This window comes from Alternaria arbusti (genome assembly GCF_024043155.1).
Source record: "Alternaria arbusti strain BMP 1465 chromosome Unknown scaffold_13, whole genome shotgun sequence".
Lineage (NCBI taxonomy): Eukaryota > Fungi > Ascomycota > Dothideomycetes > Pleosporales > Pleosporaceae > Alternaria > Alternaria arbusti.
The window spans coordinates 746,614-761,920 of record NW_026249953.1 but is presented as its reverse complement, the minus strand read 5'-3'; the positions used below and the strand labels follow the sequence as shown (position 1 = coordinate 761,920).

At 52.5% G+C, this 15,307-nt stretch overlaps 4 protein-coding genes across 4 annotated transcripts; 1 reads left to right on the top strand and 3 right to left on the bottom strand.

The window, feature by feature from the left end:
• Positions 1 to 67: 67 nt before the first annotated feature.
• On the bottom strand, positions 68 to 2,564 carry J4E86_008520 (uncharacterized protein; the record flags this gene model as incomplete). Its single annotated transcript, XM_051449031.1, has 3 exons — positions 68 to 1,871; positions 1,946 to 2,139; positions 2,241 to 2,564. The coding sequence occupies 3 exons, from the start codon at positions 2,562 to 2,564 to the stop codon at positions 68 to 70; spliced, it is 2,322 nt and encodes a 773-aa protein (XP_051300028.1).
• A 2,375-nt stretch (positions 2,565 to 4,939) lies between these two features.
• On the bottom strand, positions 4,940 to 5,697 carry J4E86_008519 (uncharacterized protein; the record flags this gene model as incomplete). Its single annotated transcript, XM_051449030.1, has 2 exons — positions 4,940 to 5,313; positions 5,385 to 5,697. The coding sequence occupies 2 exons, from the start codon at positions 5,695 to 5,697 to the stop codon at positions 4,940 to 4,942; spliced, it is 687 nt and encodes a 228-aa protein (XP_051300027.1).
• A 3,080-nt stretch (positions 5,698 to 8,777) lies between these two features.
• J4E86_008518 (uncharacterized protein) lies at positions 8,778 to 9,885 on the bottom strand (the record flags this gene model as incomplete). Its single annotated transcript, XM_051449029.1, has 2 exons — positions 8,778 to 9,454; positions 9,507 to 9,885. 2 exons carry the CDS (start codon positions 9,883 to 9,885, stop codon positions 8,778 to 8,780), a joined length of 1,056 nt encoding a protein of 351 aa, XP_051300026.1.
• Positions 9,886 to 14,591: 4,706 nt separating this feature from the next.
• On the top strand, positions 14,592 to 15,096 carry J4E86_008517 (uncharacterized protein; the record flags this gene model as incomplete). The annotated part of the gene is made up of 2 exons (XM_051449028.1): positions 14,592 to 14,786; positions 14,881 to 15,096. The coding sequence occupies 2 exons, from the start codon at positions 14,592 to 14,594 to the stop codon at positions 15,094 to 15,096; spliced, it is 411 nt and encodes a 136-aa protein (XP_051300025.1).
• Positions 15,097 to 15,307: the final 211 nt, after the last annotated feature.

Genomic DNA, 15,307 nt, shown 5'->3' with positions numbered 1-15,307 from the left:
GGTTGATGAACAGACGCATTTTGCCTGCTTCCTTAGAAATGAGAATAGCATATGTTTCTCAGTTCATCTATAGACCTGCCCACCAAAACGTCTCTTCAAGAACCAAAGTATCTCGGAGGAAGTCTGCTCTACTGCTCGTGCCAACCAAAACATCATACTCGCCTTTTTCACAAGCCCAGCGACCTTCCGCTTCGTCCCAAAACCCTAACGCATACTTGAGCTCCATCTCAACTGCGACTGTAGTACTAGACTGCTTGGCAACAAAGCTCTTCTCAAATCCCTTGAGCTCCTTCGCCGGACGACCAACACTGGGTTTCTGCTGTGCGATATACACCTGCACGACTTCCGCGCCGTCACGGTCACCCAGGTTGTCAATCTTGACCTGCGCCGTAATCACCGCCTTCTCTTTCGAACCCTTCACTTCGAGCTTCAGACCGGAGAGATGAAACTCGGTGTATGACAGGCCGTGACCGAATGGGAAGAGTACAGGTTTCTCCATCGTGTCGTAGAAGCGGTATCCAACGTACACGTCTTCGGCATACAGTATACGCTTCCTCTCTGCCTGACTACACAGCCATGTAGGATTGTCGCGCAACGAAAGCGGAAAGGAAAGCGGTAGCTTACCCGACGGATTGACATCGCCATACAAAACATCGCTAATCGCATGTCCCGTCTCGTTACCCCCATACCAAACGTGCAGCAAAGCCTTGGTACGACCAGCCCACGGCATCGTGACTGGACTCCCTGAACTAATGCAGATGACAGCGTTTGGATTCGCATCCAGTACACTCTCAATGAGCTCGCCAGTGTGCTGTGGAAGCTCGATGTTGGGTCGATCCGCGCCCTCGTTCTCCCAGTCTCCCATTAGGCCCGCCAGAACAACGACTTGGTCCACCTGGCCCGCTAGCGCCGCAGCTGCGTGGATTGAAGCCGATACATCCATCTGGTAGCATCCGCCTAGTCGTAGCCCGCCAGGATGAAAGGTAAGTGGCGAATTCTTGATGAGATCAGACGTGTGCGCACCAGCCCAGTGCACTAGGACGTCGTATGTCTCGCCCTTGGTGAGGTGGACAGTACCGACTTTCTCCACGGTACCCGCGCGGAAAAAGCCTTCGCCAAATTGCTGGTCCTTGGTATTGTCTACAACGAGTTTCCCGTCGACGTAAAGATTCGCGGTACCTTGCACACTAACGCCAAAGTCATAGGGCCCTGTTTCGCTTGCAACGAGGCGCCCTGAGATGTCCACGTGCCAGTTCTGGCCATCGACACGATCCATATTCTCGTAGTTGAGGAAGTATCCACATGAGTTGAGGAACTCGTACTGGTCGACTGGGGTACGTGACGCAATGGTTGGTGGCTCCGCGTAGTTGGTGAGAAGCTGGTGGCCGAGAAGAGGTCGTTCTTTGTGGTTGTATATTCCACGGGAGAAACGAACTTCTCCTTTGCTTCGCTGGGTAATGGCTTCTAGTGGGGTCACTGCATAGTACGGTCGCAGATGGGCAATGCGGCCACCGCGATATGCTGCGATAGCAGCGTTTGGACCTATCACGGCGACGGGTTTGTTGGAATCAAGCGGAAGCACTTTGCTCTCATTCTTCATCAGGACGATCGATTCGGCTGCAGCGCGACGGAGTAGTTTGCGATCTTGTTCGCGGTTCAAAGGCTCTTCAGGCGCGTTCTCAGGAATGTTGGAGCGGGCAGCTTCTTTGACCATGTTCAGGACGCGCCGCACGCAGTTGTCAAGGGCACGCGTGCTGAGGCGGTCGGCTAGGAGTGAGTGTGCTAGGCTTTTCCCTCTCCATTGGCTGGGCCCTGGCATCTCGAGGTCTAGCCCTGCTTGTATCGGACTTGTTGTTGCATATAGACCGTGCCTATTCATTAGGAAGTCAGCGTTTGCGTCTTCTCGAAAGCATACTCTCAAGCGTGAAAGCGTCAAGCTACTCACCAATCGCTCATGACTAGACCGCGGAAGCCCCATTCTTCCCTCAAGATTCCGGTCAAGATTCGCTCATCTTCGGTAATATGTACGCCGTTGATCTTGTTGTATGCTGCCATGATAGCACCAGGGTCGCCGATCTTGATAGTCAACATAAACGCCATGAGGTAGATTTCCGAGAAGGATGCGGTGGACTCAGGACACTGTTGTAGTATCGGATGATGTTGCCGTGGCGGCCCAGGTTTTGCAGAATCATTGCTTCTGCTAGAGGTGCGGCGGGATTTGGGAGGGTCAGAGTCTTTACTGCGACGAGGATGCCGGCTGAGGTGTCGAAGCAGAGATCTACGAGGCCGTTTCCACCGGAGCCTATGCGTTTCACAAGCTCATACTGGGTCCAGACTGGCTGCGTTGGGGCTGCGCTGCTTTTGATGATGCGTAGCTTCGTGAGCGCATTTTTGATGCCGAATGTGCTTGCACGTTTCTTCAGTCGCGACGTGGCGTCTGTTGTTTGCACTAATGTCTGATCGGAATTCGCAGGTTGCTTAGGGCTGCGCGCTGCATGTCGCAAGTCGTGCAGAGTGCGGCGCCTGCCGAGGGAACGATGGCTGCCTTGCTTCATGAAGCCCATAATTTCGGCTCGTCTGATTGAAGTCAAAGCGGGGGGAAAAGGGGGTGCTGTGATTCAGTGGTAGCAATGTTTCATCTTCGCCGCTGTAGCATGCGGTCATGTGCCAGCCACATCGCGATAAAAGATGCACCTTGGTATTACTCACACGCCTCTTCGTTCGAACAGCAAAGGAAGGGGCTCAAGGTGTAGCGTGAAGCAGTCGGCTTGATGATCGATGAAGTACTGGCATAGAGCTTCCTGGCCAGGAGCAAATGCAATGATAAACCTTTGGGAGATCATGGTAAGCACCATGCTTAATTGTAGCGTAGCTAAGGACCTGCCTGCACAACTGTACGCGCCGTATCCAAATGGCACGAATGCGTCTCTGCGAAGGATGAGGTCGCTGCGCGAGGACCAGCGTTCGGGTATGAACTCGTCAGGTCGAACGAACGCGCGGGGATCTGAAAGGTCAGCTCAAGCTGCATCAAGTGGGAGGGACAGATCTACCTCGATGTAGCGCGTACGTGGGCGTTGTGACATTCACATGGCCCGGTATATGTCGGCCGGCGACGACTGCGCCTCCTGCGGGTGTCACACGCTGAAGACCGGAGGGGACGGGCGGATACAATCTCAATGCTTCGTTGATGATGCCAGTCAAGTAAGGATTGTTCTTGAGATCATGGCCGTTGAAAAAAAGAGATTGTAAGCCTGACAACTCATCGTGGAGCTTCGCCTGGTACTCGGGATGGCGACATAGCAGATAGCAAATGTTAGACATTGTGATAGCGTTTGTATCAGCGCCAGCAACGATAGCTAACTTTGCGTTTCTGAGAGCGTTGCCGTTGAAGACCTCAGATTGCGGCAGGTATTTGTATATGTCCGACGTTGAAACAGTGTTCTTCCCACATGAGCATTAAGATTGGGAGTCCGTCAGAGCTTGGCTGACTTACCTTACTGCGGGCCTTCAATGCTTCATCATACCAACCTTCCCAGGACTTTTGCTTCTTCACGGACATGAGAAGGTTCTTGGCGAGATGGAGTAGAGGCATGTTCAGCAACGCGAAGCCAAGTGCTTTCTGCTTGCTAAGGAACTCTGCCACGATCAGACTTCGCTGCTTCGTGGTCTGTGTGTCGAAAGACTGGCCAAATGTCAAGTCCGATATGACATCAAAGAACAGGTCTAAGAAGGCACTGCTGACGTCGATCGGTTTCCTTGATACCGCATGGCTCGTGAGTATACTGGCAGTTATTCGATAGTGTCTTAGAAGTCGTGGCTCATATCGCAGTAGTGCTACAGCTGTCAGCTGTGATAGTCTAACATTCTATCATGCTAGCTGGCGACGTTGGTCCCGTGGAACCAGAAGTGGCAGGACAGAAGGGGGTGTATGCTCGACCCTGGTTGCTTGGAAGCAAACGAAAGCGAAGATCACTAACCTGAACTATGAAAAGCTCTGTCCCAGTACCGACGCTGTTCTTTATGGAGGTTCGTATCGCGGATGAATTGGAGGCTATGAAATGGATAGGTCTGATCGTAGAATTCGCCTTTCAGGATCTTGCTCCTCGGTCCGTGTACGTCCGCTATCGCATCAGGATGGCAGATCGAAATCTCGCGTGGCCCTAGACCAGGTCAACGACGCACTCGTCTAAATGCTCTCCAAACCTACTTATTCGCACAAAGTCCCCATATCGATCATGCAGGCTGCGCATCTTGACGTATAGGTCGAGATCAGGGACGTTTTGCTTGATGATCCATAGGCTAGTGATCCGTGCAGCTATAGGTCCGGGGAATGATCTGAGAGGGTGTAGCAATAGTCGATACACCGTCATATAGCTGAGGACGCCACTGACGAAGGATGCGGTCGCGACGCCCACGCAAGCGAAAGAAGAGATCCAGGAGGCATTCCGGACAACAGCGACTGCTACGACTGTAGCTGCGAAGAGGACACATGCTGAGGATAAGATGGTGGCTGAATGGCGGTCCCATTCGCGATGCCTGGCGAAGACAGCATGATGGAGCACGACACCCGCAGCGAATGTAATAGCGAATCTCATATTTTGTATCCTGGCATAAGAGTGATTGATGGAGGAGGGTATATCGCTGTTTGAAAGTCATCAATACGGCGGGTGGCAGCAGCTTTGTGTTGCTGCCAGGCAGTCACGCTCGGTCCGCGCGGTCGGCATTTTCGGTCATTCCTTCTCATTTCCATTGCGGTACTGGGTGCTATTTCATCGATTCACAAGGAACGATTAACGATGGGCAAGAGATGAATGTGATGATGGAAAGCGCTACGTGATGGGGAGGAAGAGATGGTAGTCGCAGGCGCGTCACTGGAGACGCCATGCCGCCGGCACAACTCCGGCAATGCTCATTGGCTGACACGCGTCGTCGGCGCGATCTATCTCGTGAATAACGCGATGCCGCCTCCATCGCCCTTCGGTTCCGAAACCTGAACACCCATACCAGCCTTCGCGTAAAATCCTCTATTCTTCTCTCCACACAAGACACTAGCGACAACCTCGTCGCCCTCCTTCTGCGCTTCGTGTACACCCCACGTGGCTAACAGCTTTCCAACACCTTTACCTTGGTAGTCTGGGTGTACACCACAAACGTGCAAGTCCCAGCATTCAGTACGATGGCCAGCCCAGTACTGTTCAGAGTTTGCGACAGCGGTGTCGAGGAAGGAAGTGCGCGTAGGATCAGCCGCGCGATTGGGGAAGAGCGCTAGAGACATGGAGTGGTATGTCTTCACGACCGACGCGATGAGATTACCTGCGAATAGAGAGGTCAGATAGGGCCAGCTGCGCGCTCATAGGCTATGCGGAATACTTTGATGGACATACGTGGATCTGTCGCACCCAGTTCCATGCTTTGGCCGCCTTTCCCAAGCCTCCTCCAGTCCGCTGCTCCGACGACCTTTCCACTGTCTGCCACGACCAGGAATCGATGTCGCCAGTCCCAGAACCGTTCTCGAATGCCACGCAGCAGGAACCAGTATACGTCGTCAGGATACTTATCTCGGTGCGGATGCATGATCACGCCGATGATCTCATCGTCAAAGAATGCCGCTGCCCATACTGTCGCTATCGAAGAAAGATCTGAGAGTCTTGCAGGGCGAAGTTCAAAGTCGGTTGTGCTCGTCGACTTTGTTGCCATGGTGAGTAAGAGACGAAGTCGCGGACGGCTGGCTCTTTCGCGACACTCTTCAGGACATTCGGGCAATCAACAAACCGTCAAGAACTGCGATACAGCGTTGTGTTCTTGGTCTGCACATCTCCAACAAACGTGGCTGCAGATATGCGCTCCAAGCGTACTTGACCCAATTGTGAGAGGCCCCACATTGGGGCTAGACCCATGTCGCTACGCGTGCGGAGTATGCATACATCACACCCAGGAAACCACGACTTGTTTCTCAGTGCAAGCCAGAACACCGAAAAGAGTCGCAAAGCTTTCGGCTCTACTACTATCACTGTTCTCATCGATTGTCAGTGCTCACGAGGGCTATACCAACGGCTAAGCGACACGTGATGCCGTTCGTTCATTTGGTGTGGTCCACGCGACACGCGAGACGGGCATCTGTATATATCTATATCAGTCGCTGACGCCGACATCGACTCTCAAAACCCGTTCAACTCATAGCTGATATGGATCGTATGGTACCCTGGCCAATCACGCCAGCCGATAGCCAAACTCGCGTCATGAATAAGCCACGTCATCTGCGACTTCACGACGAGAACTGCTCACCGGTAACTCCACTGCGCAGTAAGCTGCCGTTCCCGAACGAGCTCATCGATGTCATACTAGAGTACGTGATTTGTGATAACAACGAGAGTTCCCACGATGTCATCAGCTTCCTCTTGACCTCCAAGGCCTGCAACAAACCGGGGTTCCAGAAACATCTCTATCGCACCGTGTGCTTTGCGCCAAATCCAGATAGCCTGGCCGTACTCAAAGGCATCGCTGATGATCCAGCTCGAGCGAAGGTCGTAAAGGCTGTGGTGTACAAAGATGCGGCGCCCAGACGACTGGAAGTTGCAGAATTCGAGAGAGCAGGCCTAAGCTATCGTGACTTCGAGTTCCAACGCCCTTGTCAACACAACCGGATGACGGATTCCTGTCTTTGGTCTACATGGTTGGAAGATAACAGCCTAGGTTGGATGACCAAGTTCATCAACTTGGAAACAGTTTGCTACCGACCTACCCGCAGCATGCTTCCAATTTTCATAGATAGAGCGCACACGAAGCATACACCACTCAGGGATACTAACAGCTTGCGTCTCGCGGAACAATTCTCCTATCAAAAGCCGTGCGGAATCAGTACAGGCAACATTGTTCTCCCTTCATTTGGCCTCGCTCAAAATTATCCTCTATCGTACACCTGCGCGAAATCTCAAAGCAGACACTCCATGAACATCTTCTACGCGTTGCTTAGACACATAGATCACCGCCAGGGCCAGCGACTCTGGAAAGCCTCTATCAGCTTCAACACACTAGGCTTCGTCAGTTTTCCAACCGAAACATGGTACTCTCACATCTCACTACACTGGAATACAGATTTGACAGTGGCGACAAGTCCGATGCGTATAGCAGCGACTCGTTGAAGATAAGGCTGGCCCACGACACTTTCGTCATGCCCAACACCTTGCGTTGTCCAAATCTACGGCATCTGATCTTTTCAGGAAGATCGCTCGCAGAGAACAACGCGCTTCACATGTCCATGACTCAAATAGGGCTAGTGTCGGGATGGTTCCAGCTTCTTTGTCCGATCTGGGCCTCCAGTCTCGACACGTTGAGTCTCGTCAATGTGAAATTGAACCGGATCGCAGTCCAGAAGTTGCTTCGACTATCAGTCAGACTTCGGTTAGAGAATGTTGTCTTTCTTGAGAATTCATTGGATGTCTTCACAGAAACCTTGGAGAATCGCCTCCTGTCAATCGAAGTGGGCGGTCTTATCGTCGTTGCAAATACGACCATAGGTGGGTGTGACAAGGTCTGGGTCGTCGGTAGTGAGATGGAGACTGCAGCGACTGTCCGGGAATATTCTCAGTACGTCCACCACTCGTCGGCTTTGGAAAACATACCCTACGTTCCGTCCAAGGATCCAAAGTGGTATATGCTGCTTAGGGGGCCTTCGCCCTTGCGACTCGACAATATGTGGACGACATCGAAGAGTCTGGCGCTGAGGAATGATTCATGGTGAGAGCCATGCAGCCGTCTATGGAAGCATGTCGGCAGTTCCACGACTCTCGACCAAGTAGTCTAGAAGGGACTCACAGAACTACATTTCTTCCAACCATCCACCCAGGCAGCAAACAAACCCATTGCACATTCACTTATAAAGCGCCGGGACTATTCTTACACTTACCTGGCTCAGATTCACTACACTCAGACCCACAGTAACAGCGATGCCATCCATAATCCTACGAACCCCAGACAATGGTACCCCTACAACCACTCTATCATCCCCCTCAACACTTCCCCCAAACAACTCAATCTCCACACCTCCTTCAACCTCCCCTTCAGCCTCCCCTTCAACCCCTACCCCCGACTCCTTAGCCGCCAACCACCTCCTCGCCGGCTTATTCATCAACCCCAACCCCAATCCGCACGACCAGCCAGAACCCGCCATGCCTGATCTAGAACGCGGTTTCTCCTCGCACGGAAATGATGGACGTGGACGTCGGTATACTGGAATGTACAGGCAGGGTGAATGGGTGAACATGACTATCGCGGTACTTTTAGTTGTGAGCGGTGTGTGTTTTGCGTTGTCTATATTGTATGGTAATGGTGTGTTGTGAGTGGCTGTTAAATCAGAGAAGGCTTGAGATGGCGACACCGGGGGTTCGTGTCTGATGTACTACAGCCAGAAGATAGACGATACATTCTACATTAATGTCAGCTAAAAGCAAATGTGTTGTGTGCCTCAACGATGCATTTCATACGATATAGAGAGACATAGCGCCGAGATGACAGGATGCAGGTTAGTCAGCAGGCCAAGTGGGGTGGAAGCAACACCGCACACCATGGCCATTCATCATCTTCTTTGTCACATCTTCCTTTGGAAGCATCATCAACGACATGTTCTATTCAGTATATACCCGTACCAGAATACCAGCCCGGCAAATACGACAGTATCCAGGCATCGCATAGCAGCATCCACCCGATCCTCGCAATCTCCAACCTCGTCATCACCTCCACATCCTCACGACTTCACACCACCTTTATCCGTCAACCCCTCACACATTCTTGCGACCGCTTCCCTTAGGGCGCCCTGGCTTCCTCTTCGGGGTAGCTGGCAGTGGCAACGGCAACGAAGTAGCCTTTTGTCGTTTCCTGGTTCTCTTGACAACCTCTGTTTCTTTCTCCGGCGCGTCCACGTATTCCTCATCGTCGTCGATGACGATGGGCCTCTTGCGCGACTGCTTTGGAGATATCTTCTGCGCGACATTGGTGCTTGGTACCACCGGTGATGCTGCAGCGGCCTCGCGGGGAGCAGACAGCGATGCGGTCTTCTTGGCGTTGGAGGCACTCGGCTTGGCTCTGAGGGCCTTGATTGCTGCAGATTGCGCTGCCGTGTATCGCAGGTAGTTTGCGCCGGCTTCGCCGAGGTTGGCTGGGCTACTGCCGACGGCGGGGTGGTTTGCTTCTTTGGGCGTGGTCGTGACAGCGTTGCCAGGCGCCTTCGATTCCTTCGCCGGGTTCACCAGGATGTCTTCGAAGAAATTGTCGCCTACTCGCGGGATCGAAATATCGAAGGGATGATGCTCTTTGCGTGGCGTATAACTCTTGCGTAGTGTGCCGTCGGTATGGCAAGGCACGGAGGTGATCTTGAGTGCGATATAGCATTTGCGAAACTTGGTCTGCTTCTCGCGCTTGATAGCTGCCTTTTCGCGTAGGGTGCGACGCAGGTTCTCTGTCAAGCGGTCAGCGTCATCGCGGGCGTTACTGCCAGTAAGTGAACATACCTGCCCCCGCTGACGTCAAAGTATCAGCCACCAGCTTCTCGTTCTCCTCCTCTACGCACGCGTCGCAGTAGAACAGCAGCATCTTCGCCTTCTTCTTCTCGTCGCCATTGATCTCATGCCATCCGTGCTCGACACAGTAGCAATTGGGTGCGCATCGCTCATCGGGCGTCGGTGTGGTGATGAGGTGGCCGCATTCGAGGAGGTGCTCGTAGGACATGGATGCATTGCGACAGGAGTTCTGTTCCCGTAGCCCTAATATGTGTGGGTAGGTGACTGTCTCGTGTATGGCGTCTGTCTTCTGCTTGGAGTCGGCCTTGTGCTTGGTGGATGGCGATGGCGCGGCTGCTTGTCCTGGGAGCGACCACCGAGTGGTGAGCATGTTGTCGAATTGTCTGGCGACAGACGACGACATGGATGCTAACAACGAGAACACGTCGGGATACAGGATGATGTAGGCGGCAAGCGCGATCTGGATTGTGCGGTAGGTGGGTGGTCGGTAGCTTGGACTATAGGTCAGGTGAGGTCGAGTGAGTCGAAAGAGAAGGGTCAGTCTGAGGACAATAGGATTGAATACTCAGAATTCACCGCCAAGAAGTGAGGGTGAGTTGGGTGTGAGCTCTTGAAGTGGCGATACTCATGCAGCCGTAGTTAGTGAAGGGCAGGCCGCGCACAATAGCAACCGCGCAGTCTTCACCTCCCCCATGATTTCAGAATGCGCATCGCGTACGCTACGGATAGTGAGGGTGTTACAGCGTCTTCGGACAATCTCGTGGTATGGGTTCACATGGTGGTGTAGTATATAGTTGCACCATACGAAACTTGGCGGAGGTATCGTGAAGCTGGGGTAGGCGCGACTGACGAGTGGTTGAAGAATGACGTCAGCTTGCTACCTCTGCTTCCACATTGATTGCTGGTCGTGCTTGCTTGCTTTGCAACGTAACAACATGGGCGATGCGCAAGATGACCGACACTTGCGGGAAGGGAACGCCTGCGGAACTTTGTATTGTCCCGGCAATATTCGGATGTATCGGCACCAAGGGCCAATAACTCGAATAGTCAGAGAGAACGAGCGATCTTCCCAGCAGTATAGAAGACAGCCACGCTCATTGGCTGCCTTGATGGTTGCCTAAATCGTCAACATCGGGCGGAGTCAAAACGTCAAAAGCCTTGACATCAACATCGACATGCACTCCTCTACACACCCTTCTTCCTTGACGACCCATAGAACAATCAACGTTTCGCGATGCCAGTCTCTCTAGAGCTAGGGACGGACACCGCGCACCCCGACACTCTCACATCATCGTCAAAACATCCAGATCTCGACCGAGAAATCGCCGCTGGCAACTCACCCCATGTCCTCATCACCATCAACGATCCCCAAACCCTCTCAATTTTCGGCACCAAGCTAGCCACCGGCGACGCTAATGTTCCCATCCTTCAGCCGCAGCTTTCACGCAAGTCCGCCGACGACCACTTCCTACTTCCCAGCACCGCGATCAAAGCGCTGTGCATCCGGATCTCCCCCTATGTCTATAGCAACAATGTTCTTGAACTGTTCAAAATCAATCATAAGACCCCCTACGTATTGATGGAATCGATCGTCGAAAGCTGGCGCGAAGCGTTCCGCTGCATTCCAGAGCAGCATTCTATCGAACACGTCGAATTTGATGTGCGTTACGAAGAGGTACACATGGTACAGTACGTTGCGCGAATGCTGCAGGCTGTTGCGACGGCGATGTATATGAAGGCAAGGCGGACCATGGGGAGGGGTCTGGTGTTTACCGTTACGGGTTGTGAGGATGTGAAGAGGAGGAGGTTGTTGGAATGTGGACTGCCGGGTAAGAAAGAGGGACTTGGGGCGCCGGTAGCCAAGGATGATACGACGATAGCGGATGCGCTGCACCTCCAATGAAGGTAGTCACTGTATGCCAAAGATACGCCAGCTCTCAAACAACTGTAATTTCACTCGCACTTTGACGCCTCTATTATATGTCCGTCCACATCATGTCTTCACAATCCCACCACCACAGCCTACCATTTCACTCACACTCAACCCCATATTCTTCCCGCCCGCGACTTGTCCAACCAACCCATACCGCACTCCACTATGGCGCTCACCAAGCCGCCGCCTCGAAACCATTGCGACGACCCGTCCACCCCTCTCCACACTCTCGACTGCGAACACGTCATCAAGCCGCCGTCCTCGCCTTCCACACCGGTGTTCTTCCCTGTCCCGAAGTCGCCATGCTCATCAAACTGCACGCGCAGTATCTACTCCGCAAAACCCAAACTCCTCTTAGCCTGGCTCAAGCGACAAGAAAATCTGCATCAGCATCCATTCACCTGCCCCGTCTGCGTTGAAGATCAGATACACAGCCAATACCCGCAATACCTAGAACAGCATAATAGACGATCGGGTCCGCGGAGACTGACAGACGACGTAGAAACGAACATACAGCTTTGGACGTATGAAGCCGTGCTAAAAGCTGTGGAGAAGGGAGGTAGGGTCTGTGAAGCAGAAGATAGAGCAGGTATATTCCGAATCAAGTATCTTGAAGGGTTCAAGGCTTTGGGACAAAGAAGAGACACGATGGATGGGATTCGGGATATGACAGTTGTGCGCGAAGAGATGGGAGTGCAGGAGCAGAACAGAATCAGGCTCGATGGGGATACAGAGATGGACAACTTAGCTGAGCGGCTTTTGGATGCAAAAATCGCGATCTCGCAACACAGCGCCGTTGATAATCTTGTGGATGATCTTTCGAGATTGCAAGTAGCCAAGTCTAATGTGTTCCAGCCTGCCTAGGTGGCTCGACGTCTAGAAGTCTTCTCTGTCGGCCTACCTGCCTGAGTTGGACATGGCGCAAAAAGATTGGCAAAAAAATAATAATACATGCAACAGCGGGGATGCGATTATCACAAAGTCCATTAATTCTTCTGTATCCAGTAAGCCCCTTTTTTGTATACGGGAAGCTCCTTCTCTGTGTGCAGACTATTAGCACACATTCTGTAGTTGATGGCTTGCTCCGCGTAGATGCCATGCACTAGCGCGTATGCGCGACTGATAAAGCAGCGATCTAGCGCTTAGAATTCTCATGAATAGACGCCACGAACACGGGTTGAAACACGGAGGTCTTGTACAAGACATAGCCCCTGCAGATCCAATCGGAGGCTTTCCTCCGACGTTACATTAGCGTGGTGCCCGGGCGCAGTTACAATGTCTAACGCTGTTATAGTCATGGCTTTTCTGAAGGTATTCTAAAGTATAATTAGACTCTCACGCGGTCGGCAGGCGGGGAAGATAGGTCGGTGTATTCACTACTGTATCGCTAACAGTCCAGGGTTAGGCTAAGATAAGGACGTAGCTTAAGAAGCGTACGACAGGGCGCGTTCGCGCAGGAGTTTCAGTAATCGCGCAGCTGCTCGCTTAGCAGTTTGGCGCGCTCTTATTGGCTATGCGGGCCAGCGCTGTAACAATCTGCAAGTGATAATGCACCAGCCCTTTGCAGATTGCGATTGGAAAGTCACCACACAAATATCTTGATTAAGCGCTTACATGCTCTATTGCTGCTTCTAAATGATGCAGACGCATGAACTAGCACCTAGACGCAGGGATCACGGCATTAGACATCGCAAAAGCCGCGTTCCTACTATAATTCACCTTTCTCCTGCTGCCGTATCGATCCTTTCCTAACAACTCATAATTCTCCTGATCTCCTTCCCACCATGTCACAGACTTCTACCAAAGACCGCTACTGTTACAGCCGCAACGGCACCACCCTTCTCGATGCAGCTTTCCAACCGTGCAACAACGTAACAACGCATTCCACATGCTGCATGACAAACCACAGTGGCGCTGGGCACGTCGGCATTGCGAACGATGTGTGCGAGGATAATGGTCTTTGTCAGAACTTCTCTGCATACAACGGGACGAATGAGGGTCAGCAGGTCTGGGCAATACAGGGCTGTACAGACCAACTGTGGAATAGCCCATATTGTCTTGGGGATGTTTGTAATGCGACAGAGGTATACCGCCGCATGCTTCATGTACGAATGTCACTAACGAGACAGTACAGTATCCTGGTGACCAGCATGGTAATGTAGGCGTGTGGAACTGTGGGGAAAATAAATGGTGCTGTGGAGAGAAGAGCTGCTGTGATGACAAGGAGAACATCTTCGAACTCGCGGCAACTGTGGGTCTGACGTCGACTGTTCCCTCAGCGACAACCTCGCCTTTAGCCTCCACCTCACCGCCTGCGACATCGTCTTCGTCAAAGCAGAATTCCCCTTCAGGAGGCCTCAGTGCAGGCGCAAAAGCCGGTGTCGCGATCGGTGTAGTGGTCTTTATACTCCTAGCGACTGCAGTCGCACTACTACTTTTCAAGTCAAAGAAGGCCAAGGAACAGAAGCACGTCAAAGCAGACAGCGACACTGAACAAACACGATTAGCACAGGATCAAAAGCATCCCGAACAGGCCTATTTACATGAATTGTACGCCGAGCATGGTTTTGGAGAGATGGGCAAAGGTGAAGTTGCAGAGCTGGCAACACATAATGCGCCTCAGGAGTTAGAGACTAAGAGTAGAATTGTATGCTAAAGTGCTAAGTTTCTTACGCTAAGAGTCAATGTAAAGCATGCTTTTCTATATCTTACGTTAGAGCATTAGATTTGACGAACATGTCTCATTTAGGGACAGAGTGTATATAGTCCTAGATGCAAGCTAGATAACGCAGGCCTCTAGGGATAGATGGCGCTTTCGAAAGTAAAGTGGGTCGGTGTGGATCAACGCCGACTATGCTGTTCAGGCGCGACCCAGACCTTGTCTACTGCGTGACACTACTCGACCACATCGACAAGCGATGCTCTGCTCCAGCATTGCGCGTTGCGCTAGTGAGTCTCGGCGGAATAGGGTAAGTGCAGTCAAGAGAACCTTTACTCAGCACCTGCGACTAACGCAGTTGCAGACAGACAAGGACAGCAGCGTCGGCAACAGGGTGGGAGCTTTTCAGCAGCAGCTGGAGGGACATCTGCCGCCAAGCAAGCACGGCTCAGCGCTGGTGACGATTCGGACATGACAAGCGGCGATGCGGCTTGTTGAGGACAGCGATATCATATTAATTGAGCCGATGGACGAAACGGCTGCACACGCTCTGCTGCATAAGAAGCTGAGAGACAAGGCTAAGCAGAGCGAAAGCAACAGCGACAGCAACAACGACGTTGCCGAGCTGGCAGCAGCGCCCGATCACATGCCGTTCGCTCTCGTGCAGACACCGGCATATGTTCGTCAGCGGGCGCCACGATGCTCAGTGCTGCGGTACCTCGAACAGTACCGGCAGAGCTGCAGCAGAGCGACAGTCGGCAACAGATTTGCAGTTTCTGACGAGCTTCTTCGACCGGCAGGGCATACCTGAAGCTCTGTTGCGCAGTCCGAGCCGCACAGCGGGAAATGACAACTTTAAGGATATTCTTACGGCGCGAGACTACTCCCTCGTCACGGTAACAGAGGATGCACACACATTTGGGATGCACAACCTGGTGCAGCAAGTGACGCGCAAGTGGCTTGAAAGCCAGAAGCAGTTCAATAAGTAGAGAGAGCAGTTAATCTCTAATTCGTGCGCAGAGCTGCCCATAGAAGAGCACAGGAACCGGGAGGAGTGTAAAGAGCTGTTCCCTCACGCGAGGGCGGCGCTGTTAAAGCAACCTGCAAGTCAGAAGGCGCTCGAGGAGTGGGCGCTATTGCTTTACAAGGCAGCGTGATATGCATAGCAGTAAGATAAAGCCGGCGAAGCAGAGCAGATGT